This window comes from Lineus longissimus, chromosome 1 (assembly GCF_910592395.1).
Source record: "Lineus longissimus chromosome 1, tnLinLong1.2, whole genome shotgun sequence".
Taxonomy (NCBI): domain Eukaryota; kingdom Metazoa; phylum Nemertea; class Pilidiophora; order Heteronemertea; family Lineidae; genus Lineus; species Lineus longissimus.
Genome location: NC_088308.1, coordinates 14,115,231 through 14,140,837, shown reverse-complemented (window position 1 = coordinate 14,140,837; position 25,607 = coordinate 14,115,231). Strand labels below are relative to the sequence as shown.

The window sequence follows — 25,607 nt, the reverse complement described above, 5'->3', positions numbered from 1 at the left end:
GTTAGAACCACAGCTAACACCACTCATCTTGTTTAGCACCCTTGTATAGCACCAGAATGAGAAACTCCAGGTTTAAATTCAATCTAAATCAACTAACTAAACAAACTACTGAACTACATGGCGACCAGAAATAATATGATATGTACATCTAGAACATGGTAAAAGAAATGATATGACAGGAACTGATCAACATGATATATATTTACAACAGCGACTGGGTAATCCGGGTGACAAAGGGGAAGGGGATTAACGGCGCTGGGAGTTTAGGTGCTTGCGGATATTACGCATCCTATCGTGATATCCCTCCACAGCGGGGCTAACCTCCGGGAGTCTCCCCCTTGCCACGCGGCCAGTCTAGTGGGCAACTCGAATGGTACTCCTGACGTGTTGTCGCTGGTGTCTCTGACTGCGGGGTCGTGGTGGCTCAGCTGGGGGCGGCATTACTGGGGAGTGTTGGCGCGCCCGCTTCTTTGGTGGCAGGGTCGGCTCTGGTCCTGCCATGACAACTTCCTGCTGGACCGTTGGTGACGAAAGTGAGGCAGGGGTGTCTTGCTCATTCCTAACACTGACATTCTTGGCTTCCGCCTGTTTTGGAGGGTCAACTCTAGCCAGCACGTCTTGGAGCATGGCCTGAATGCCCTCTACCTGGGTGCTTAGCCGGAAGATGGCATCCAGCACCTCTAGTTGCTGGGGAGCGGGTGGAAAAGTCGCCTCATCAATCGCCGCCCCTTGTGACAGGTGAGACGGAGCTGGGTTGGCGGGTGGTGGGGTGGCTGCCCGCGGAACTTGCTCGGTCGGGCCTGTCTTCGGTGAGGAAAGGAGGCAATCGAGGATCTCTTGGCCTTCTGGCTGGTAGTCGTCATTCAAGAAGGCATCCAATTCCAGGTCAAAAGCGAGGGCGTCCATCTGGAAGCGAGAGAAGTGAAGCGTAAGCATATTTCCGGACATATTCATCTTTTACATAGGTGAAACACATCATGCGTCAGCCATGCACCCTCGAAGCGGAATGTCATATTCGCTAAAGTACACACCCTGTGTTTAGAGTATCGGCCACAAGTTGACCACGACCCGACATCAGTATGGATAGTCAATGAGGAACAGCAGTTCCTGAGTTGTAATAAGTCTTCTATTTTCCCTTCCAGCTGACTGGAACACCACCCTGGGCTATACCAGTGACCCAGTTGGCCATGAAGACATCATGGGCATGGCATACCCTCACATCAATCGACCATGGCTGGCAGCAGCATCAGCCAGCACATCAATAATATACGAAAACTCAACACAGAGGGGGGGGGGGCCTGGTCAACCCCAAAATACAGATTTATATATATGCATCATAAGTGACATCAACATGACTGTGGTTACAGTGGATATAGTAGTACTAGTAGTTCCAAGTACTGTCAGCCAAAAACATCGATAGAAAGGGCTACTAGTACAGCATTCAAAACAGGACAATTACTGCATGTATACCAATGGTGTACATGTTCTATACATGACAGCGTATGACATCATTCAGGCAACTTCCGCCTGACGCTCCTAAACCACAACGGCGGACTCTGGCCCTCATATGGTTTCAACTTGTTGTGGTGGACCAGTTTGGTCTTTCCCCGCTTATCCATCTGGATGACGTAGTCAAGGTCGTTCACCTTTTTGATGATTAGATATGGGCCTTGAAATGCCTTCCTTAGTTTTGGGGCTATCTCCAGCTGACTTATATCTGTGAGGTACCAGACGCCATCCCCAACTTTATACTTGTTAAAGACGACCTTGCCATCATGATTCTGCTTGTGTCTTTCAGCCGCGGCCTTCAAATTTTCCCGGGCGACATCATGGGCATGGACCATCGTGTCACGCAACTTGTCCACATACTCGCCATAAGACGTTATCTCATCATCCTCGATGCCAGGTCTGTACGGGAACATCACCTCTGCCGGTAGTCGAACCTCACGGCCTAACATGAGCAGGTTTGGAGTTAACTTCGTCGACTCATTTGGAGTGGCTCGGTAGGCAGCAGCCAGACATCCTAAGTTAACATCCCATTGGTCTTGCTGACCCTTCAGATAGGCCTTGATCATCCGGATCAGGGTCTTGTTGAAACGTTCACATTGCCCGTTACAGCGGGGGTTTGCAGGAGACGCCCTTGTCTTCCTGATCTCAAGCAACCTACACAACTCTTTGAAGATGTTGCTCTCATAGTTTCGACCCTGATCTGAGTGGATGTCAATTGGTGTTCCAAACCTGGCGATCACCTCGTTGAGAATGAGGTTGGCCGTGGTGGTGGCAGTCTGGTCTGGCGTGGCAAATACTTCCGCCCACTTACTGAAAGAATCAGTAATGACGTGTATGAATTTATTCCCACGCGCTGAGGTGGGGAGGGGTCCAAGTACATCGGTCGACAATCTGTCTAATACCCCCCCTGCAGTCATCTTTCCCATCGGGGCTCTCGGGGGTTTTGGGGGCTTCTTGATCTGTGCACAGAGATCACATCGGGACACCCACAGGTTAACATCTATCCGCACCCCATACCAGTAGAATCGCTGCAATGTTTTCTCACGGCATTTCTTCTTTCCTAGGTGGCCAGCCAATGGAGAATCATGCATCTCTCGTAGGACTTCTGACCTCAAGACTCTGGGAACAAGGAATTGTTCGTGGTGACCTGTCCCGTCTTTCCTGCTGAATTTTCTGAACAGAATGCCGTCAGTGAGGGTAAGGCTGTCCCAACAGTTCCAATAATGTCTGGTGGCTTGGCTGGCTTCACATACAACCGCCCCAAATGGCCGTGTGCCTGTTTCGAACCAACTTAGAATTGGGCCTATGTCTGGGTCCTTGGCCTGATGACGTCTTAGGTCCGGTGGGGCATAGGGCAGCACCCAGCTAGGCTGGGCCTGAGCATTAGGCCTGTTCCTGGCACGCGTTATTCGCCGCACTGGCTGAGTGCCAGGATACATGGTACTTTGCATGTCAGCCGATTTCTTGTCACATTTGGCACATAACCCACAGGGGATGTCCTCGCCATTGGTAGGGCAGGCGCAGTCCATCGGGTTGGGACAGCGACTCATGCTGTCAGCATTTTGGTGCTTTTTGCCTGGTCTCCATTCCAGGGTGAATTGGTAAGCTGACAAGATCTCGATCCACCGTGCAACGCGGCCCTTGGGGTCCTTGAGGGAAAAGAGCCACTTTAATGCCATGTGGTCCACGCGGCAGATGAAGGGCTTCCCCAGGAGATACTGGCGGAAATACTCAATAAAGTGTTTCACGGCCAATAGTTCCCTGTCTATGACACAATAATTTCTCTGTGCCTTATTTAGGGTTGCACTGGCATAGGCAATCACCCGCTCCCGCCCGTCCTGTACCTGGGACAGTACTGCCCCTATTCCCACATCACAGGCATCAGTGTCTAGTATGAAGGTGTCCTCAGGCCTAGGGTAAGCCATGACTTCCGGGCCTGTAAGTTTTTCAAGCAGTATTTTGAATGCTGCCTCACATTCTCCACTCCAGTGAAAGGAGACCCCCTTCTTGGTCAGTTGGATGAGGGGATGCATCAGGGATGAAAAGTCCTTGATGAACCTTCTATAATATGAACCCAGGCCTATGATCCCTCGGACATCAGTGACATTTCGTGGAACGGGCCAATCTTTCAATTTCTGCACATTTTGCGCATTGGGTTTGACCCCATCTTTAGATACCGTGTGACCCAAGAAATTGACTTCGAGTTGCAGGAGGTGGCACTTTGAGGGCTTTAGTTTAAAACCGGCATCACGGATACGGGTAAAAACCTTTCGTAGCTTCACGATATGTGATTCAAAATCCACTGAGAAAGTGATGATGTCGTCCAGATAGAGGGCGCATACCCCCTCTGGCACTAACCCTTTCATGGCCAGCTCAATTAGCCGCTGGAAGGTCATCGGGGAGCCTGCTAGGCCCATCGGCATAGTCAGGTATTCAAAAAGTCCATGAGTTGTGGCAAAAGCAGTTTTTGGGATATCTTGCTCCCTAATGGAGACATTGTGGTAGGCCGACGTGACGTCAAGGGCACTAAAGTACACTGACCCAGACAGTTTATCAATCAGGGTGTCACATCTGGGGAGGGGTGTCGCTGGAATGTTAGTTGTCAATTTGTTGAGCATCCGATAGTCAACACAATGGCGGACGCCACCATCACGTTTTCGAACTAAGACGACCCCAGAGGCCCACGGGGAGGTCGACTCCCTCACAATGCCTTGGTTCAGCATCTTTTTCAGTGACTTCAACTCCTCTCCGGCAAAGGCCATAGGAACTTTTCTGGGAGCCTGCTTGAAAGGTTTAGCATCCCCAGTATCTATTTCATGCTCAACCAGGTGAGTCCTTCCTATATCGGCATCATCCTTGGAAAAGATATCAGAGAACTCCAGTATGAGTTCTTTTAGTGTGGTCTCTTCCTGGGGTGATTTTAGAGCCTCCTTGGCGCCATCTAGCATTGGCTGTAGGTACTCAGGTAATGTCATGTCTTGGGCGGGAGTAATAGGAGAGCCCTTTCCTACAGCTCGGATTCTATCAGTGACTCTGGGTTTAGGGCACATCTGAATCCGCCTTACAGTGTCATTGTTGTCATGGCGACCAGACTCATGCCTTAGCACTGACGCTTTTGGCTTCCCAACTGTCCTGGCCACTCCTATCACCATGTCCTGCTTGATGGAGGCTGGGGCTTCGAAGGGGTTCATTACTCTTACTGGGACAGTGCAATCCTTGGTGGCATCAACAAGTGTTGGAGCAACGGCAATATTGCAATGCTGAACCATCACGGGGTTAGCCTCAATCAATAAACAGGCATCCTTTTTCCTGGTTGTGTTTGCTCTGTCCACAAGGCCTTGGATGATAACCTCTGACATAGCAGGAATAATGAAATGATCTGCAGCACGCACCCGTCGTGCTGTAATTGGTAATCCAATTTGCTTCAAGGGGATTAGTTGGCCCTTCAACATAATCCGGTTTTGGGACAGCAATATGTCCGCTGGGCCATCAGGGTCCCGCTGTAAAATGTCTGCCCCTAACAGCACTTCATCTTCAATGTGCAATCCTTGGTGGCATCAACAAGTGTTGGAGCAACGGCAATATTGCAATGCTGAACCATCACGGGGTTAGCCTCAATCAATAAACAGGCATCCTTTTTCCTGGTTGTGTTTGCTCTGTCCACAAGGCCTTGGATGATAACCTCTGACATAGCAGGAATAATGAAATGATCTGCAGCACGCACCCGTCGTGCTGTAATTGGTAATCCAATTTGCTTCAAGGGGATTAGTTGGCCCTTCAACATAATCCGGTTTTGGGACAGCAATATGTCCGCTGGGCCATCAGGGTCCCGCTGTAAAATGTCTGCCCCTAACAGCACTTCATCTTCAATGTCAGCGACTAACAATGGCTTCTCGAGTTTCAATGGCCCTAAGTCCATCCAAAACAGCGCTTTCCCGTAGTACGTGATGGACCCCCCATCAGCATTTGTTAGTAGGCCCCTCTTGGAGGGTGGAACTAATACCGGGCGCTCCGGTTCTGGAATTTTCATATAGGTGGCATGGGACATTATCGTCTTGGTCGACCCCGTGTCGACAGTGAATGTTACATCCAACCCCTGGATGTGGCCTTCTATGTATATTCCTGCATATGAAGGCTTTTGCCGCCTGATCGCCTCCAGGTCGGCCTCCTCCCCATCCCCAATATCGCTCTCACTTCCATCACCTTCCTCAACCTCAAGTGCTAACTCTGAGTCTGACAATGCTTCTGTTTCTTGGCCGACATTTACATCAATGCGGGCTGCCCCTTGGCCTACTGGGGTAGCCCGTTGCAGTTTGACGCCTGCTGTAGGGCTTGATCATTCCGTGGGGTAAAAGTGGGCGCATTAGGACTAATGGCGGTCCGTGCTGCCTGGGCAGCCACTGGTGGTGCAGATTGCATCACAACTGGCGGGTTGGTGCATTCTCGCGAGTAATGCCCATATTGTCGGCAACGGAAGCAGAGGATATTCTCCTTTGGTTGCCGGGGACGACCTGGCTGGCGGCCATGTTGCCCGCCACCCAAACGGCCTTGGGATGAGCCCTTCTTTTCAAGATTGCTCAGCCGTGACATCACATCTGTCATCATGCTAACAATCTTTGTCATCTCCTCACTAGGGGGAGCAGCGGGTGATGCATCCTGGCTAGGCTGCTGATTACCCGTCCCATTACTGGTCGGTCTCTTGTGAGACTGAGTCTGAGGTTTGGCCCCATGGTTTTTAGCCATTCGCACATTCTCCTCATCAGATTCTTCAGTCTCAATGTCAGTCTCCCGGGTAATTTTCACTGGCTTCTTACGCTGAACCCGCTGTGTGTCCTTGAATCGGACTACCTCATAAACAGCTTGGTCGATATTCTTTGGATCTTTAATGTATTCAACATGAAAACGGACATCATCATCATGGAGGCCATCCAGAAACCTCCGGAGGAGATCCTCACTCCTGGTTTCGGCATCCCTTGACCCATAGGCCTTGCAATACAACCGTTTTAGCTCAGCAGCAAACTCGGAGGCGGACTCTCCTGCTTTTTGGGAGCGACACGAAAATTTGGCTCCATATGATTTTGCTGTTTCAATCCGCCTAAAGCGGTGATTTAGCTCTCTAATCAAAGCCCTATAATCACCCCTGACTGACTTGTCCAGCTGGCCGTAAACAAATTCAGCCGCGGCGCCCTGGAGCTTAGGGAGGAGGTGGTCCAGCTTCTCCTCAACGGTCCAGCCACATCGGCTGGCCACATCTGAAAATCGGTTATAGTATGCCTCCCAAGATTCCTTGGTGGTGTCTCTGAATGGCGGTAGCTTAGGACCCCTTGACAACTGATGACGGGGCCTTGGGGCTTCATCCTCAGTGTCGCTGTCACACCAGCGATCTAATGAGTTTTTCCTAGGCCGCTCAGAGCTTGAACTGGAAAGACTAGCCTTTCTAGGCCGTCGCACAGCCTTACTGGACCTGGGGACATGGGGAGTTTGCTGTGGCTCTTTATTCATACTAGCGCCATCCCCAATTGGTGCCTGAGGCGAGGACACATGGCCCTGGCTTGGGCTGGCTGAATGACTCACCAGCACGGTTGGCTGTACGGGCGGCTGCGGGGTCCATGAGGCATAGCCATAGCCATTACTAGTACTCATCAAAGGGTACTGCTGCGGGCCTAACGACATTTGGGGATTACCCATCCCAAACATTTGGCCATAACTCGTCCCCACCATCTGGGATTGGCCATGAGTGGCATAACTACTGGGGTGTGGGATTTGTCCTGCCGTCCAGGGTGGCATACGCTCGCCCCTGGATGTGTTCAATGCTGGCATCGGCATTGATACGGGATTCAGTAAGGCAGGCCCAGCCACGGACATCATTGTTGATCCGGCCACAGCCCCAGCCATGGTTCGAGTGGTGCTCATCACCACACTTGTACCACTCGTCATCATTACTACACTCGTGGTAGTAGGAGTCGTCACCCGGGACGGCATCATAGAGGGCCCAGCTCCCTGTGCTGGGGGAGCAATAGAACTCGAGATAGGGAGATTACTGGCTCCCTGATCAGGCCTACCTGCACTACTATCTTCCGCCAACATTATGCGTTGGTATACCTCGTCAATGTAATCGTCTGGTATCTCTGTTTCAGCCTCAGTGAAGTATTCATCAGATTCAGATTGAATCTCTCGCGGTAGCAATCGGATCGGGGTGAAATTCTTCCGTTTGGCTCTCAATCCCACTGATTTCCTGGGCATCGTGGTATCACTGGCATCAAGGGGAGGTTCGCATCACTGGACCCAGAAAGTATATCTGGATCCCACAGCTGTCACCAAAAATGTCACAACCTCGGGGCTAAAAGTGCCAGTGGTGACCTCCAGGTCAGAGCCTCTGGCCAAACTTACTGATCCTCCTTGTCATAAATTATCTCGGCCAAAATGACGCCCCCTGATATACACGGACATCAGGTGGGTAATCCAATTAAATAAAGTCCAGGCCAACAGTTAAAATATACGGCATCTATTCTCAATACTCACCCCACCCACACCCGGTTACAACATTAATGTATACAGGTACATCACAATATTCAACACAATCGCACATAAATGGTCCCTCATAAAACATCAGGGAGACAGACCACTCATCCGTGGCATACAATAACTTAAGACATATGTCGTCAGGGCAACAGTTAGCAACTGTTGCAAATCAAGGCAGAATGGCAAGGGGTTAATCCTCAGGAGACCGGCATGGAAAAGTATTTAAAAAAAAAACCTCTTGGAATAAACCTATTCCAAGAAGAATCAACCGACACCTCAATTCCAGGTGTATACAAGTTTTGCCCCAGCAAAACAGAAAGATTCCCGCAATTGAAGTTACCCGATACAAGAGATTCTGGGCCCGTTTACCAGTCCAACCTGGTGAGCTCGCCAGAAGCAAAAAAACTGGTCCAAAGAAAATTACGCGAGCTCAACACGCATATCGGGAGGTCTAGCGATTTCGAAATGGTCTGCAGTGACCGCAAGGCCCCAGTGATCCACCAGCAGCACGAGGGGTATGCAGAAAAAAAAAGAATTTATATAAGTCAGAGACTTGAGCAAGTCACTGGCCTCTCCACAGACAGAGGAATAAAAAGGGTACCCTCAACTCCTGAAGAAAGGAGGAGATAAAAAAACGTACCAATGCTCGACTCTTAGCAAGAGGAGAAAATCGTCTGCGTCTAATCGCATCTGAGCCGGTCTGCTCAGAAACCCACGCCATCCCATTAAATACCCGAAGTCCACGTGACCACATGATAATTCAACTGACATTCCGATCCACAATGCACTGCGCACACAAAGACACCCCCAATTAAAATATGAAAAGATCACCAAGCAACCCGATACAAAAGCCTTCGTTTCCTGGCAGAGATCGCACTGAATATAACTTAAAACACCGTAGTTCGAGGCACATGCTAAGGAGTGATTAAATAAGCTTACGATTAATCGAGATAAATTCCAAATTTGCACGTTAACAGAAGTTTTTGTTAGAGAGGTAACAATGAAATTTTAACTTTAGCGGTGCTGTAGGAAAGGAGGTCATTCGGCATTCCTCAGCCACTCACGTGATAGGAAGAACCAATAAAAATACGAGAAAATTGTAAACAGTGATGGCCGCCGTCCAGGTCACATGACCGATAAAATGGCGACGCATCCAGGAAATTGATAGAAAGAGTTGTTGACAATTTGTCCGAAAATAAACGAAATAAACCGTTGTGCCTGGGACTAGGTTTACATAAAAGGTTACGAAAATGAGAAGGTAATTTTGGTGACCGTTTCACCACTCTCCCGATCTTCGGTCCAATGTTGAATTTTCTGTACACCCGTTGAAATTCTCACATAGTCCCTCTGTCACAGTTTGATCATCTACACACTGATCCAGTGTGTATAGTGCACTGCTTGAACATGGATTGAAAAGCTGCCTTCTGTTTCGATAAAAAAACATTTTGTGAAATAAAATAAAAAAGTTACTTTTTGGACAGTTTTAAAATTGACTGAAGATACAGGATTAGCTGGGTCCAAATACAGCAGATACATGACCAACTAGATATACCATTCTCTGCTGAAAACCGCATTCAATTATCTTATTCTATCTCTGTGGTATTAAAAAATGAAATGGCCAGGGCCATTGTGCTCACCTGTCGATATGAAAGGGAGAGTATGAGGAAGAACTTGTCATTGTTAGGGGTTAATCATGCAATAGTTGTGGGATGGTGTGGTTTGTCTTAAAAAAATGGAGTTAGTCTTATTGTTTTCCGTGTGCACATGTTACTGACGTTGGAATAAGTGAATCGTTATTTGTTGGAGAAGCTGAGAGATGTTTTCTGGCCAATTAAGACGGGTTTACATGTGTCTTAGCTATTCAGTGACTATTGAAAATAAACAGCGCATTTACATTTTGTAAAACCTGCTGTCATTGGCCGAAATTTCAAATGAATGGGATGTACCTGTGGAATTGCGTGTGATTACGCTATCTTAAAAGGAGTATTTATCCTCGGCTTGCGATTAGAGAGAAATGTTGAAAAATATGATACAAGAACAATTGAAGCAAGGAATGCACAGTATAGAATATGATGTACTGAGTAACTAGGTAGCAGTTTGTATTCATTTTTGAGACAATAACATAGTTACAAGTCACAAGACAGCCCTATAGTCGGATTCATAAGTAAATGTCACTGCCCTTTTGGGCCGCTGCGCAAAAACTACTGGGCCGATTTCTTCACAGTTTGGTTTTTCTTGAATCTAATTTCGGGACCCAAGAGGATTTTTATATTTCAGTAACCATGGCTACGAAAAACGATTTTTTGTATGTATTGGTGTACATTGACGTAGTGTATTGATTTTGACATTTTCTCCTCTGTACTGCTTATTTCTGGATGCATTTTGCTGAAATGTTCAGGTTAATTTTTTTTCGTGTGTATCTTTAAAGCTGCCAAGTTTCATTTAGAACTATCCATCAAAAAAATCGGGCCCTCCAGATTCCCCAAAAATGGCCAATTTTTTTCTTTATAATTTGCAAATCTCTAACCTGGAAATTGTGTTGGGTCCTGAAATTAGATTCAAGAAAAACCAAACTTTGAAGAAATCGGCCCAATAGTTTTTGCACAGCGACCCAAAAGGGCAGTCAGTGACATTTACTTATGAATCCGACTATACTACTTAGGCCTATATCAAAGCACTGATGACAGCTGCAGCAGTGCTACATTTTCATCATTATCATCATCTACTTTAGTCAACCAGCTCAGATGACCTTTCTTGGGGCAGTGATCGGTAACGGTGAACTCCTTCCGACCATACAGGCAAATGTTTACATTCGTGTCTCAGCTCCGTGCATCATGGATTCATGTGTATACCAACACCGTTGTTGTGTTGACACACTGACTGACTCTGACTGTGTACATTTCTACAGCGACGAAAAACGATCACAAAAATGGTTCTTTTTAAGCACTCCTGACAGGTTTAGAAAAATTAAAGCAAGTGTTTTTAGTAGAGGTTTACCTAATGAATAGCGTCTGGGTGATTATAAACCATTAACTTGTGTTTAAAAGCCCACATTGTAACGAAAGGTTCCGGCTTGACGCTAATCTCCAATGACGGCAGCGGCCATTTTGCCATACTCTCGAAACTTTGGGATCGTCAAATGCAATGGAAATCACATAATTTCTGACACACACTGCTACAATTCATCATTTTATTGTTCTTTCACAGTATTATTACGCCACCCCGATTTGCAAGGCAGCTTGTACCAACTGGCTCTGCATTGACTATCCCCATTCCAAGCCGAAGAACAGTGTGACAAGTTTCTCATTTTACCTTCCAATCACAGTCAAAATTTTCTAAAACAACCGTCAATGAGGACAAACTAATCATCTCAAACTAATCACAAGAATGTAATCAACACATACGACCTCATCCGCAGAGCGTATGATTAAGTTTTAGCATTTATTCAAGGTGATTTAATTCCTTCTTCGTCTCGCTTCAAATTCATAAAATGGCTGTCTTCCATACTTGTAGTATGCAGATCTAGTGGCGCAGTACAACACTGCGCATCTGGGATACCCCGACGGATTGCCTCGAACCGCGAAATTCAAAACTGCTGGCAATGTGCCAACTGACATTTTTGCACAATACCGCCACCTAGTGATATGAAAAGAAATTAATCTATTTAATATCGTAACCTCTATATCAGGCCGACCTCTAAAACTTCATTTCAAACTTCAATCTGCTGGAATAAAGAAAATGGGCTTTTTTAACCTTGACCTACATATACCTGAATAGTAGGTCACACTGACCTAAATCTGTGTCAACATGTAGAGATGCCCAATAGGTGTCTACATATCAAATTTGGAGAGTCTATGACCAATAGCAAAAAAACGTGCCATGATCAAAGAAATTTTAGAAAGAGTTCGACCTCTGTGACCTTGAAATGAAGGTCAAATCAAAAACCCGTGTGATATGTGATGTACCTTTATTAGATACACCCACCATAAAATTTTCATCGCTCTAGCTTTAACCATAAGCTTCAAAATGACAAAAATAGGTTTTCAAAGAGCGCCCCCTATATGGCAGACCAGCAGTCAAATTGCGCTGATTTTCATTCTGAAGGAAGGTCTTGCCTAGGGGTACCCACACACCAAGTATGAACTTTCTGGGTCAAGCGGTTAAGAAACGTGCCACACAGGATACGGACGACGACGACGGATACAGGGCTATCGTATAGACTCCCCTAACGGTGAGCCAAAAACTGTGGACATTTAATTTCTGGTAGGACTCAGTGTTCTCGCCAGGATTTCAATTAAACGGGGCGCAGCTGGCCGGAGGCCAGCTCCTATATGCGCCGCAGGTGCATTTTTGGTGGGGGGTCCGGGGGCCCTCCCCTGAAAAAATTTTGAAACCTAGATGCTCTGAGGTGCAATTTCAGGCCTAATTCTGATGATATAAAACGACATTGCAGCGTTAGTATCGTAGGCAAAACATTTTGCTTCGCGGCAATTTGCGGCATCACGTCGGTCGGCGGGAGGGACTCATGGCGGGGTATCCACGTAAATACTAGTATTCAAACCGTTACATGCGCAGGGCTGTTTACTTGTACGTTTCAACCGTATTTTGTACGTTTTTTTATGTTTGTGCACCGCTGTACGGTCGGGTACACTATATTATACGGAGAGATAAAAAGTTGTGTTTGTACGGGCACTCAACATAAAATAACCACCTGAAGACAGTTTATACGATAAAAAAGTGAAGTTGTACGAATAAAAAATTCACTGGTTCCAAAAAAAGTTTTTGATCCCCCTTGGCCTTGCCCTCCCCACTTGCTCCCCGGACCCCGACATCGTCAAAGCACATGGTATTTTGTAACCAGATAGCGGCGCCAAATATAGATGCGCAGTAGCCAACTGCGCATCCCGCATCCCGTGGATGCGCAGCAACCAACTGCGCAAGCCATGTGCTTCTTCATGATGACATGATGATGATCGACGCTTCTATACATGTACAATGTTTACTTTATTAAAAATTTGTAGAGGCCTTCTTCTCGTTTGATCCCGTTGTACCCTGTATATCAATTGAAAGAGACTGCTGATTTTACGCCGACAGCTATTATCATCCACCTGCGGCACACCTGCAAGCACTCTTTTGACATAATTAAAAACAACCGCCACGCTCTGCCGCTAGCTGATCGTACAGGTGCGCTTTTGTCCACTCCCTTGACCTCGTTGCCAAGGCTACGAGTGATTGTTATTGGCCGACCGTCGTCTGCCGGAACACGTGGATAGTAATGGTAGTAGGCCCTACTGCTGTACCGGGTAATTGAGATGGCTGGCAGCCGTTTGGCGGTGGGATAATGATCGTTGAGTGACAGCGGAATGTTTATATGCGATATTTACGGCTGTGTTTGTGTAACTATTGGCTTGGATTTAAGCATGGCGGAGGTGAATTTAAAGAGGGCGGCTGCAAATTTAACAGGGCGGGCTAATTTTAGACGGGGCGCATTTTCACTGCTCAAATTTAAACGGGGCGCCAGCTCCCCGTTTAAATGGCCTGGCGAGAGCACTGGGACTGTACAAGTTCACTCTACGATAACCCCGGATCTCATAAACATTATGGCCATCGAGACCATCTTGAAAATTCAATAAATTCTGTAAATTCTCCATAAAAGCTGCACAACCACACCACTTCCTCTTAGAATGAAAAAAATTGACATCAATGACCAAAACTGCTCTCCCCATATCCACTGCAAATGACATGCATTGATATTACGTGAGGTGAGCACATGGACGGTCCCTGGACCATTTCATTATGGTATGTAGGCCTACTCCTTGCGAGGTGCCACATTTTTAGCTCACCTCTTAGCAGAGGTGAGCTTATCCCATACCGTGGCGTCCGTCGTCGTCGTCCGTCGTCCGTTAGCAGGGCACGTTTTGTAACTGTTAGAGCTATTGAGTTGAAACTTGGTACACATGTACCCTTATGTCATGACACCTTGGAGACTAAGTTTCGGTCCGATTTGTTTCATGGTTTGGCCACCAGGGGGCCAAACGTTAAAAGTGAAAATATGCAATATCTCCCTTAATAGTAGTCGGGAAATTTTGAAAAAAATATGGTAGGTACTTCTAGCAAAGGTGCATCATATATCCTCCGGGTTTTTGATTTGACCTCCTTTTCAAGGTCACAGAGGTCAAAGTTTGCTGATTCACTGAACAGTAGCATGTTTCCTATCTATTTGAGCTAGAAGGTTTTAAACCAGTGTGGACATGTATCTGGGGATTCTCTATTCCACCCCTAAAATTTCGGCCGTTCGGACATCAAATATGGCCGCCAGGCAGCCATCTTGAAAAATAAACACAGTACTATTACTCCGAAACTGATGATCGGAGTGCAACCAAATTTGATCTGGATGTATATCTATGTACTCTCTACTAAATCCTTGATTTTTTATCAAATGTGATAGCCAATATGGGTGCCAGGCGGGCATCTTGAAAAATTTTTAGTTTGGCCACGCGGGGGCCAAATTTAATGTCGAAAGTTAATATGTTTGACTGCTCGTTTAATAGTGGTCTGATTTTCATAACATTTTGATGGTAGGTACTCCTAGCAAGGATACATTTCATAAATGTGGGTTTTTTATTTGACCTACTTCTCAAGGTCACAGAGGTCAAAGTTTTCCTATGGCACCGCCATTTTACAATGACGGCACGTTTTGTCACTGCTTTAGCTACAGATCCCTAACTTGGTACGAATGTACCCCTATACTCTTAGACTAAACTGCAGTCTTTTTCTGATTCTCAGTTTGGCCAGCAGGGCCCCAAACGTTAATAGTGAACTCTCCCCTAAGGGTGCCTTGAAATGCTGCTTAGTGGGATGTCATAGTCTAAGCCTAGGCAAATGCAGGATTAATTAACCTCTACAGAGCCCTAGGAATTTCAGATGATGGTTGTTTCTTGTACTAGACACAAGCAAACAACATAATTATCCTATTCCTAAGCATTTCCATAATTGGTCATCTGTAAACCAAAGGACTTTTTTAAAAAAGGTGTGTTAATGCTGATGACTTGTTGTAATTGCTTATTTGTTCTTTTGGTAGGCATGCCTTGCATGTTTTGCTGCTTCAAGCTTTTGTTCTGCTGCTGTTTTAACGATTACTGGTCAGATCACAAAATTGTCTACTCTGCTTTGTCATACCTGTTGTCACCTCAATTAAATTCAACTTACGCATTATTTTATCTCTCATGTAATTTCATTGTAAAACATTACTTCATTTCTTTCTTACATTTAAAACCATGCTAATGCTTCATCCATCTTCCCTTCACAAGAGGTGAGCACAATGGCCCTGGCCATTTCATGTCATATAATATTCGATGTCTCATTTCATCTACCACAAAATCATTCCCATGTGAGCACACTGTTTCGAGGACATGTTATTTTTGTTTACTCTTGCATCTTACATTTTCTGAATTTTTTCACTCATTTGGTATGTGGCCATCTTAGAAATGATATTTTTGCCATCTCAAAAGTTTTGGCTGCTGCTAGAGTGACTGTATTTTCATGGTTGGTGTATCTTTATAATTCTCCCTTACATATCACCCAGGTTTTGATTTGCGACCTACTTTTCAAGGTTATCGGGCTCAAACTATCAAATTTTACTGACAGTGGCACTTTTTTTTGAAAAGTCTTAAATGAATACATGATACAGGTATCTCAATAACATGTTAACAAAATCGAGGCGATAGTGACCTACCAGGTACTTTCTATGTTGTCTACATTGACCCATTTCCGCCTCTTGTCATGATAGGTTTTCCTAACAAGGACACATCACTTATTTTGTGGGTTTTTGATTTGACCTACTTTTCAAGGTCACAGATGTCATGTGGCATAAATTGGCCGTTTGAGTGTGACTATGGCATCTTTTTTCACCACTAGAGCTATGAGTTTAAAACTATTCATGGTCATGATGTAAATTTTACATTTGGATGTCTTCACAGCACTTTCCCAACCAAAATTCGATCCGGTGAGCACAATAATGGCCCCTGGCAATTTTATTTCATGTGATTTTCATTATTGGTGAGTTTTTTTACTGAAAATAATGTAAAATAAGTACATGTGAAGTGGTGCCACTTCTTGGCTCACTGTAGGGGAGTCTATACAATACCACAGTGTCCGTCGTCGTTGTCTGTATCCTGTTTCAAAAACAGTTGCACATTTCTGAACCGCTAAAGCTATGAGCTTGACACTTTGTACACAGGACCCCTCAAGGCCGGTGACCTCTGACCCTGAATTTCGGTCTGATCTAATTCTTGACTTGGTCACCAAGGGGACAAATGTGGAAACCTAAAAAGTGTGATATCTCTCTTATAAGTGATTTGTTTTTGATCATGTTTTTATGGTACATCAAGGATACATCACATATCTCAGGGTTTTTTTTATTTGACCTAATTTTTAAGGTCACAGCGGTCAAATGGCATAAATTGGACGTTTGAGTGAAACAATGGCACACTTCTTAACCACTAAAGCTGTGAACTTGAAATTTGGTATACAGTACACCCCCCCCCCCCCCCCCCCCCCGTCGTATGACCTCTGACACCCAAATTCGCTTTGATCATCTTCTTGACTTGGCCACCAGGGGGCCAGAACTAAAAAAGGTACGAAGTGCAATATCTCGCTTATTAGTGACTTGTTTTTCGGTGATATTTCATGGTAGGTACTTCGAGCAAGGATATATCACATATCCTACACCAATCATGACACTAAAGGGGCTGATTTCGTTCTTTACAATGTCTCTTGTACCAGTAAGTTGCCACCATCTTCAAGGGCAGTACCGCGGATATAGAAAAAGAAAGAATTTTTCGATTCGCAAATAAGCTATCACATCATCACTAGGCCTGCGGAAATATTGCTGCCCCAGGCTGCTTTTATTGCTCTCCATAAAGTCATCTTAAATCTCACCCGAAAATGTCAAGTTTTATTTCTAACGATCATATTTTGTTATTTATTGATAACATAAAACGTTTTATGCGAGAGAGTGGCACTAAGTTGCCCTGAATAAGACTTACAGTCTGAACTGGTGACGCAGTATATGACGTAAAATTATCAGACACCTGAATCTCAGGATGCCGATATCAACGATTGTGGCTGTTGAGTAATTCCACTGTCTGAAATTTTTTAATTCCGGCACTGAGTTTGATCCTATGCCAACGGGTTATTGATTTGACCTACTTTTCAAGGTCACAGAGGTCAAATTGCTAAAATTAGGCGTTTGAGTGAATAAGTGGCACGTTTCTTCAATGTTAAAGCTAACAACTTGAAACTTGGTACACGTGACCCTCTAGGTCAGATACCCTCTGACACCAAATTTCGGTCCAATATGATTCTCGACTTGGCTATAGGGGGCCAAAACTGAAAAGCTAAAAAGTGCAATATCTTGTTTGTTAGTGACTTGTTTTCAATAATATGTTTATGATAGGTACTCCATGCAAGGATACATCACATGTCGTACCATTTTCAGTGTGACCTTTATACCATACATGTAGCATGTTTCTTAACCAGTGTCAGTTTCTAACCTCCAAATATTAATATGGTGAGCACAAAGGTCTTGGCCTTTTCATTACTGAAAGTGCACTTCTTTTGTATTTGCAAGAAACTGTTCTGAAAAAGTAGCCCTTTTTTGTTTTCTTTGGGATTAGACACCCTCGTTCTTCTTCCCCTTAAACATTGGAACATATACGCGGCCACCTGATCTTTCTGATGGGGTAAGAGGGGGCTGGCTTTCGACATTTAACAATCATTCAAAATAAACTCAATTCTCAATTGTTAGCTTATAAGGTTTCTTTTCTCTTTATTTGTAGCCAGTTAGTCCAAGGCTATACTGGTGCTAAAAGGGGTCCAAAGCCCAAACGACCACGCTTAGAGGTAAGAATAGTTTTTTAAAAAAGTTTAATACAGCTAGAATTACCTCGACTCTTCCTTGATGTAGAGCAAAATCCTGGGGAAGAACCCAGAATTGTATTTCTGGATGAACTGGTGTTGCTTTCAAGAAACTAAAATTCCTGGCTCTTCACAGTCCTTCGAATAAGACTTAACCCATATCCGCGCAAGCCTATATGTGACTCAAACCCCAAATCGTCAGAGGTCTACCACGCATGCGATGCGAAAGTCGCAACACTGAATAAAAATAATTTTTCGATCAAGTTAGACCCAATAAAGCATACATTTTGGGAAACGAGACTGCCTGAGCTTTCTTTTTATGCTATAATATTTAGCTTATGCTGTTGTTAGGACTCTTATTAGGCTTGGTGAATCGGGCCAGCGGCATGGCATCATCAGAGTTATCCGAGCCCCCTACGTGTTCACAAAAACATTCAGATACACTGCAATAAAAGACATATGAGTTACCTCCATAAAAACAATTCAAAAACTCGCATTTAGAACGACAAAAAGGTCCGCTTCAGTCCCTCTAAAAATGCTTGTCTGTTTCTTCGACAACATCACCCAAATCCTGCCACAAATAACGCTTTTATTCGCTCAAAATTGGTAAAATTTTATTGATCTTTTTCTTAAATCAGCGCGAGATGGTTCATCTTCACCAAAGTACCGATGCTAGTAAGTGACGTCACACAGGCGTTCCCAATGCGCGAGTTTTAAAATCATGATTTACATACACCTTACGGCGTAGTTGTGCAGATCGAACCTTAATCTGACCTATGCCATACGGCGAAGTTGCACGGATATGGGTTAAAACCGAGGTTCGTTGTATCTGGTGTCTATACCAGGGCAGGTTAAAGACCCCACTAAGTCAGAAACATGAGTAGCTTGTGTGGACTCGACCTCTCGCCGTAGTCGGATTCACTCAGCCAATAAATCCAATTGGCACCTAACCGTAGTGTCATGCGTAAACGCTCATCCCACCTTGGAGGAGGAATACTCCCTGGAGAAAATCACCTCCAAGTGCAGAGCGAAAGATGAAGAAGAAGAAGTCTGTGATTACAACTCTACTATTCTATTGTAGATTTCTCCAAAGATTCGGTCAGATAAGGGAACAGAACTTGAACTTAGTGAGACCGTCAATGAAGAAGTCGATGTTGTTGGTTCTGGTGATGACTCACTACCACTAAACGTCGGAGAGTATGATAGCTTACAGATAGATTCTGAGGGGGATAGCAGCACGACCAATGTAGGTGACAAGGATGAGAATTCGGGGTTAACTGTGTGTGACCTAGAACAAAGGGAGACCATGGAGGAGGCTTACAGGCTAGTGGTCCCAAAACCACCACCACCACCACCACCACCGGCGATGCGCACCCTGAAGCTGCAACAGCAACGGGGTCAGCATGCTCCTCGTCGAGGTCGACCACCGAAAATAAAGAACAAGCTAAAGCTAGGAAATGGATTACGAAATATTGTCCTCAATAGGCAGACATCTGTGATAAAGTCAACGGGACTTGTACAGAAAACTTTCGAGGAGAGGGACCTCGGTGAAGATCCCCTTGTTATTGATGAGGGGCCGGAACTTGTAAAATTAGTAAAAAGTAAACAGCACCCCAGACATGATGGAAATTTTAATGGAATCGATCACCGGGAGGAACCTCCCTCCCACACCATGAATAAGTCACTGGAAGACTCCGCTGCGGTACAATTTTTGGAAAAACAGGGTCTTAAACTTTCGTCTGTAAAATCATGTGCTATGTTCGAGAGTGATTCGGAATCTGATGATGGACGCATATTTTGGCAACCACCGGCTGACAGCGTAAACCTTTGGAATAAAGTGTTTGTTACTGATGTTACAGCTAATATGATCACGGTGACATTTCGGGAAAGCACTACAGATAAAGGTTTTTTCCGATCAAGAGATAGCAAGGATTGTAATGACAGTGAGATGAGTGTTTAGAGTGAATCCCGCTGATATCATTCACAACTTTGTCTCTGTATGTATTCACCCATGGATTAATGGGCATAAAAAGATGTAGTCACTGATGTATTCAGATAATAGACCTACGACTGGTTGGAATTTATCAGTTTTATTTCTGTGCAGTTGTGTTGGAGTAATGTTTTGATCCCTGTATAACAGTTTTGTGTTACTTTTCCACTGTGTATAATCATTCAGGGCTCAGAGCTTGTCCAAATTTCTTAAATGGATCCATTTATAAATACAATAAGTGGATATATACTGTGCTGCATGTAGTATACCAGCTTTTATGGAATCGCTCAGTGGAGTAGTGCTTTGTCTTTTTTTTTATTTATTGCTCACCAAATCGGATAAAAAAATGTGTGACGTTGGTTTACATTTTTATATAGCTGAAGTTTTATTTGGATTATATATCACTCAAGGATTCATCTCTAAGTCCATGTTATAACAAATTTTTGATGCTTCAGTACTGCTTTGGTTGATTGAGTCGTGGGAGTACGTCGATTCTGAGGTGCAAGAATTATGCCAGTGCCCTGAGCTGCTACCGTCACCGTGGTCTCCAGACATGACCTTGCATCTAACAGATTACGCCAGTTCAGTATCAAAAGCAGACTGGTCAAATACACATTCCAGCGCAAGGCCGAAGCCAGGCACTCGGGAATATTCGTGATGTGCATTTGATCTTCTATTCTACTGAATATACCCATTAGCGCCAATGCACAACCAAGATGGGGCACACTCTGCAGACACTATACTGCCCTGTCAAGAGAAACTGCAGTATCTGAAAAATTATGGTTTTGAGAAAAAGGTTTCTGCGTTGCCCCTTGCTGCATGATTTTTGGAGTCTGAAGGTTATACCTGTATTACGGTGCAGAAAGGTACCTCTTTTTGGGGAAGTAGAAATTTGACCCCTAGTTAACCCAAATGATAGATACGGTGGATACTGCACTTTGACTTGTCACGAGTAGTAAGAACAATTTATAGCTGTCAAATCGAAGTGCAGTGACTGTCCCTTTTTCATTGACAACACCTTTTAAAACAAAAATTTAACAGTAATTCACATTTTATTTCAACTGATAACACCTTTAAAACAGAAATTTCATTGATAACACCTTTAATGAATATAAAACAGAAATTTCATATTTCACATTTGTGACCGGCTCTGTCAAACCCGGTGTCATCCCATTTCGCCTACTCTCATTTCGCCTACACCCACTTCGCCTACACCTATTTCGCCTACTCCTATTTCGCCTACACCCATTTCGCCTACACCTATTTCGCCTACTCCCATTTTGCCTAATTCCCATTTTGCCTAATTCCTATTTCGCCTAAACCCATTTCGCCTACTTCCCATTTTGCCTACTTCCCATTTCGCCTACTATGTGCTATTAAGACATATTTCTTATGCATTTTTGGACATTTTATAGGTCCTGTATATGGGTATGGGGCAGGCGTATACCTACTACAGGGTGGCGAAAAAAAGTGTCCCTGCCTTTTTGCTGGGCCCAGGTCTGTACCACATCAAGAATGGGGACAATGAAGGTGATAGCAACAGAGTGTACGGGGTGCTCAGAAGCGTGCTCCCTATTGTAAAAGGTTATAGCCAGGCAATAACAAGTTACTTATTAATAATAAGTAACTTGTTAAATGGCTGTATTGTTTATCTAAAGAGAGCACAATTATGCAAAGAATAATGCTTTAGAAATCTCATTTATCTTCACCTTAACTGCTAGAATTTGAAACTATTTCTATTGGACCCCACCTTTTCTTAGCAGACACCCACTTTAAATATTTACAAACTATCCACAAAGTTTTATAGTACCACTATCTGGGCAAACCATACTGCAGCAGGCAAAATGGGAAGTAGGCGAAATGGGTTTAGGCAAAATGAGAAGTAGGTAAAATTGGTTGTAGGCGAAATGGGAATTAGGTGAAATGGGAGTAGGCGAAATGGGTTGTAGGCGAAATGACCACATTTTGTAGGCGAAATGGGAGTAGGCGAAATGTACCGTAACAGTCAAACCCAGCAACTTACAGGTCTCATATTTGACACTTTCAGTTAGTTGTGGATCTGGAAAGATCATTTCAGTAGCTTTCAAATGGTATATAAACCACACTGATAGCTCAGACATTTTCTATTTGGGGGCCAGTTGAAGTTCGTGATTCTAATGCATTTTGTAGTCTATTTTCCAACAAATACCGGTAGTGCTTTTTCTCACAATGTTACCTGTTGACATGCAGCTGGGTTTGACAGAGCCAGTCACATTTTGTTTCCAGTGATAATATCAAATCAAACATCTTCCCTGATTGCTGTTACCAGCTTTGTTTCCTAAATCAACTTAACATCCGTTATAAACTTTGATACATTCAGGTCAGGCGTACTAACAGTTGCTATATTATGTGGTTCTGCGTCCCGAGTCCTTTTTGGCTCACCAGTACGTTGAGTCTATACGACACCGCATCCTGTCGTATCCTATTTCAAAAAAAGTGGCACGTTTCTTAACCGCTAGGGCTATGGACTCAAAACTTTGTATGCATGACTCCCTAGGTCAGATGACCTTTGACACTGAATTTCGGTCCGGTCTGATTCTTGACTTGGTCACCATGAGGCCAAAACTGAAAACATAAATAGTGTGATATCTGTTGAGGTCACAGCAGTCAAATGGCTTAAATTGGCCATAACTGTGGCACATTTCTTAACCCCTAAGGCTATGAACTTGAGACTTCGTACAAAGGACCCCCTAGGTCAGGTGACCTCTGACCCTGAATTTCAGTCCGGTCTGATTCTCGACTTGGCCACCAGGGGGCCATAAGTGAAAACCTAGAAAGTGTGATATCTCGCTTGTGATTCGTTTTCAATAACTAGCAAGGATACATCACATATTGTATGAGTTTTTGATTTGACCTGCTTTTCTAGGTCATAGAGGTCAAATGGCGTCAATTGGTCATTTGAGTGTAACAATGGCACGTTTCTTAACCACTAATGTTATGAACTTGAAATTTGGTACACATAACTCTCTACGTCATGTAACCTCCGACACTGAATTTTGATCTGATCTGGTACTCAACTTTGCCCCCAGGAGGCCAAAACTAAATAGGTAAAAAGTGCAATATCTCGTTTATTAGTGACTTAATTTTGATGATATTCTTTTCATTATTGTTAGAAATTAACTGAACATTCTGCCTTGAATGATGCTAGTAGCTTTGTTTCCTAAAGCAAGGGGAGTGTCCGTTCTGGCATGTAAGTTTAAATTGAGGTATAAGTATTATAGTACGTCTTCATCTATTTTACTAACCATGAGCATTGTGATACAAGAATGCCCAAGGAAGTTTCACTTTGAAATCTGTAATGTTATGCTCAGAAATATTTCCTAGCTGAACTACTGGTATCTATTGAATCATTTATTTTTCAATCCTTGGGAAATGTCAACCAATCAGCTGCAGAACTCTTGGGCAATGTGTTCATTGCTCATATAACTTAAGTCCTCTGAATTATTGTCCACAATGAGATCTTCCCAGAACTTCCTTCTTGTTGCAGGCATCATTGGACGTTTCTTCACAATGTCATTCTTCTTGGTCTCAGGAATTCCCCTCCCATCTGGACGGAGTTGACCCTGCAATTTAATGCAGAACCTGGGCTTCAGAAATCTAACTCTACGAATTCATCGTCAGTGCGGGCCTTTTTAGCTCAGCTGACAAAGTCAGCGAAGCTGGTAATGTTACTAAGGGAATTGTGTCTGTCCTTCCCTCCATGTCACTTTTGGGCATTTTGTAACCGAAAGGCCTAGGCACTTCGTTGACGCTGGCGTAACCCTAGATGAACTCAGAAACCAAAAATCAGCGCGATCTGACCTACATTAGGCGAATGAGGTCATCGAGAAGTTTAAACTTCATTCCTTTATACCTCGGTCCACAGAGGAAATAATGTTTTCACATCTGGCTGAATATTTTTAGCTCAGCTGACAAGCTGAGCTATTCATATGATTAAATGGTAGAATGAATGTCCGTCTGTCTGTCTGTCTGTCTGTCTGTCTGTCCGTTAAACAGGCACGTTTCAAAACTATGGCGGATAGGCGATAGATTTTCCCTATAAGCCATTTAGACCCTTCAGGACTCCTGAATAGACCAAGTGTGGGTCCGGCAGGATTAACAGTTTGGCCACCAGGGGGCAAAAAGCCTAAATCACAAAACAATTTGTTGGCGCTTTATTCAAGCAGATAGAAGCTTGAAATAAAGTTGAAAAGGACCGCATGCATGTAGGTCTTGAAACTACTAAGAGTAGTTTTGATTGATACTACCAGTTGGCATTACTGAGCCAAAATCTGTGTTGACCGAGTTTAAGCTTGATTTGAATTTCCCGCTCTTGTATGACTCTGAAGGTTGTGGGTTCCAATCCCACTTCGGGTCAATTTTTTTTTTTTTTAATTTTTACTTTTTTCACTTGTAAATACATTTTCTTTACTTTTTTGAATAATTTGGTGGGCGGCCATCTTGGTTTTTTTTTTCTATTTTAAAGCCTTTGCTGTATCCAGAGTGACATGAATTTTATGGTTGGTGTACAATAAGTCTCCTTTACATGATATCACATGGGCTTTCTATTTGACCTACTTTTCAAGGTCAGCCTGGCTCAGGCACTTAGATTTGACTAATAAGTGGCATATTTGTCACCATTTAAAAGTCTTTTTACTTTGGTATGTTTGCCTGATATATTGACAAAACTGAGGTTGAAAGAGATCTATCGGGTACTTTCCATGTTCATATATTTCAGCTGAGCGCCAGGCCCTTGGGCCTCTTGTTTGATAATTTTTAGCTCAGCTGACAAAGTCAGCAGAGCTAGTCCTATAGCTATTTGATAGGTGCCTGTCCTTCCATCCTTCCAGCCATCTGTAGACAAAGTTGGGCATTTTGTAACCGTAGGACCTAGGCACTTTAAGCTTTATATTACCAGTTGGCGGTAGTGAGGAAAATGTCATTTCACCATGTTTTTTTCCTGATTTGAATTTCCCGCCCCGAAATAAACATACATTTACACCCCTGCTAGAATTGGCTGCCATTATTGCTGAGTGTGCTCCAACGTAATGTATAATGAATGGTGACTTTCTAACATGGAAGCTTGTGGCAGAGGATTTGGCAGGAGATCTTGTGTTGGAGAGTGTGCTTTGTTGGGTTCCGATGAAAGTGGATTAAAGATCGATATAAAACAATGTTATTCTTTATTGAAAATCTCTTCCGGTTCTCCGGTCTCACTTCACAGTACAGTAGTAAGTGTACAAAATATATGGTATCACTCTACAGTTTAGTAAGGACACAACATATCCTCCCTAACTAGACTTTCACTGGAGATGACAAGTCTAAACAGATTCACCAAATTGCAGTAATTACACTTGTGAATTATCATAGAACACAGAAAACGTAAAACGACTTGTACTAGTCATCATATCAAATCAAATACAAAATTTCAGAACCAATTAGTCCTACATGTTTAAGAAATACAAAACACACTTGTAGACAAATACAATGACATACTAGTATTGAACAGCATAGCTAATCAAAGCTAGGAAAATGTTGATATTCAGAATACAAGACAAAATTGAATACTGTCTTCAAGAGAGAATGATGATTTCACATACATGTATACGGTTACACTTACAGTATGATGTCTCAAGTCACATCAAACAGG

The 25,607-nt window shown here is 43.9% G+C and overlaps 1 protein-coding gene across 4 annotated transcripts in view; it reads left to right on the top strand.

The window, feature by feature from the left end:
• LOC135488569 (chromobox protein homolog 8-like) overlaps positions 1-25,131 on the top strand; it is a 53,827-nt gene extending 28,696 nt beyond the window's left edge. For all 4 annotated transcript variants that reach the window (XM_064773235.1, XM_064773221.1, XM_064773228.1 and 1 more), the window contains 2 exons: positions 17,871-17,934; positions 19,031-25,131. In XM_064773235.1, coding sequence (XP_064629305.1) covers positions 17,871-17,934; positions 19,031-19,909 — 943 coding nt within the window. In that variant the 3' untranslated portion in view covers positions 19,910-25,131. The remainder of the gene's footprint in view (positions 1-17,870; positions 17,935-19,030) is intronic.
• The last annotated feature ends 476 nt before the right edge of the window (positions 25,132-25,607 follow it).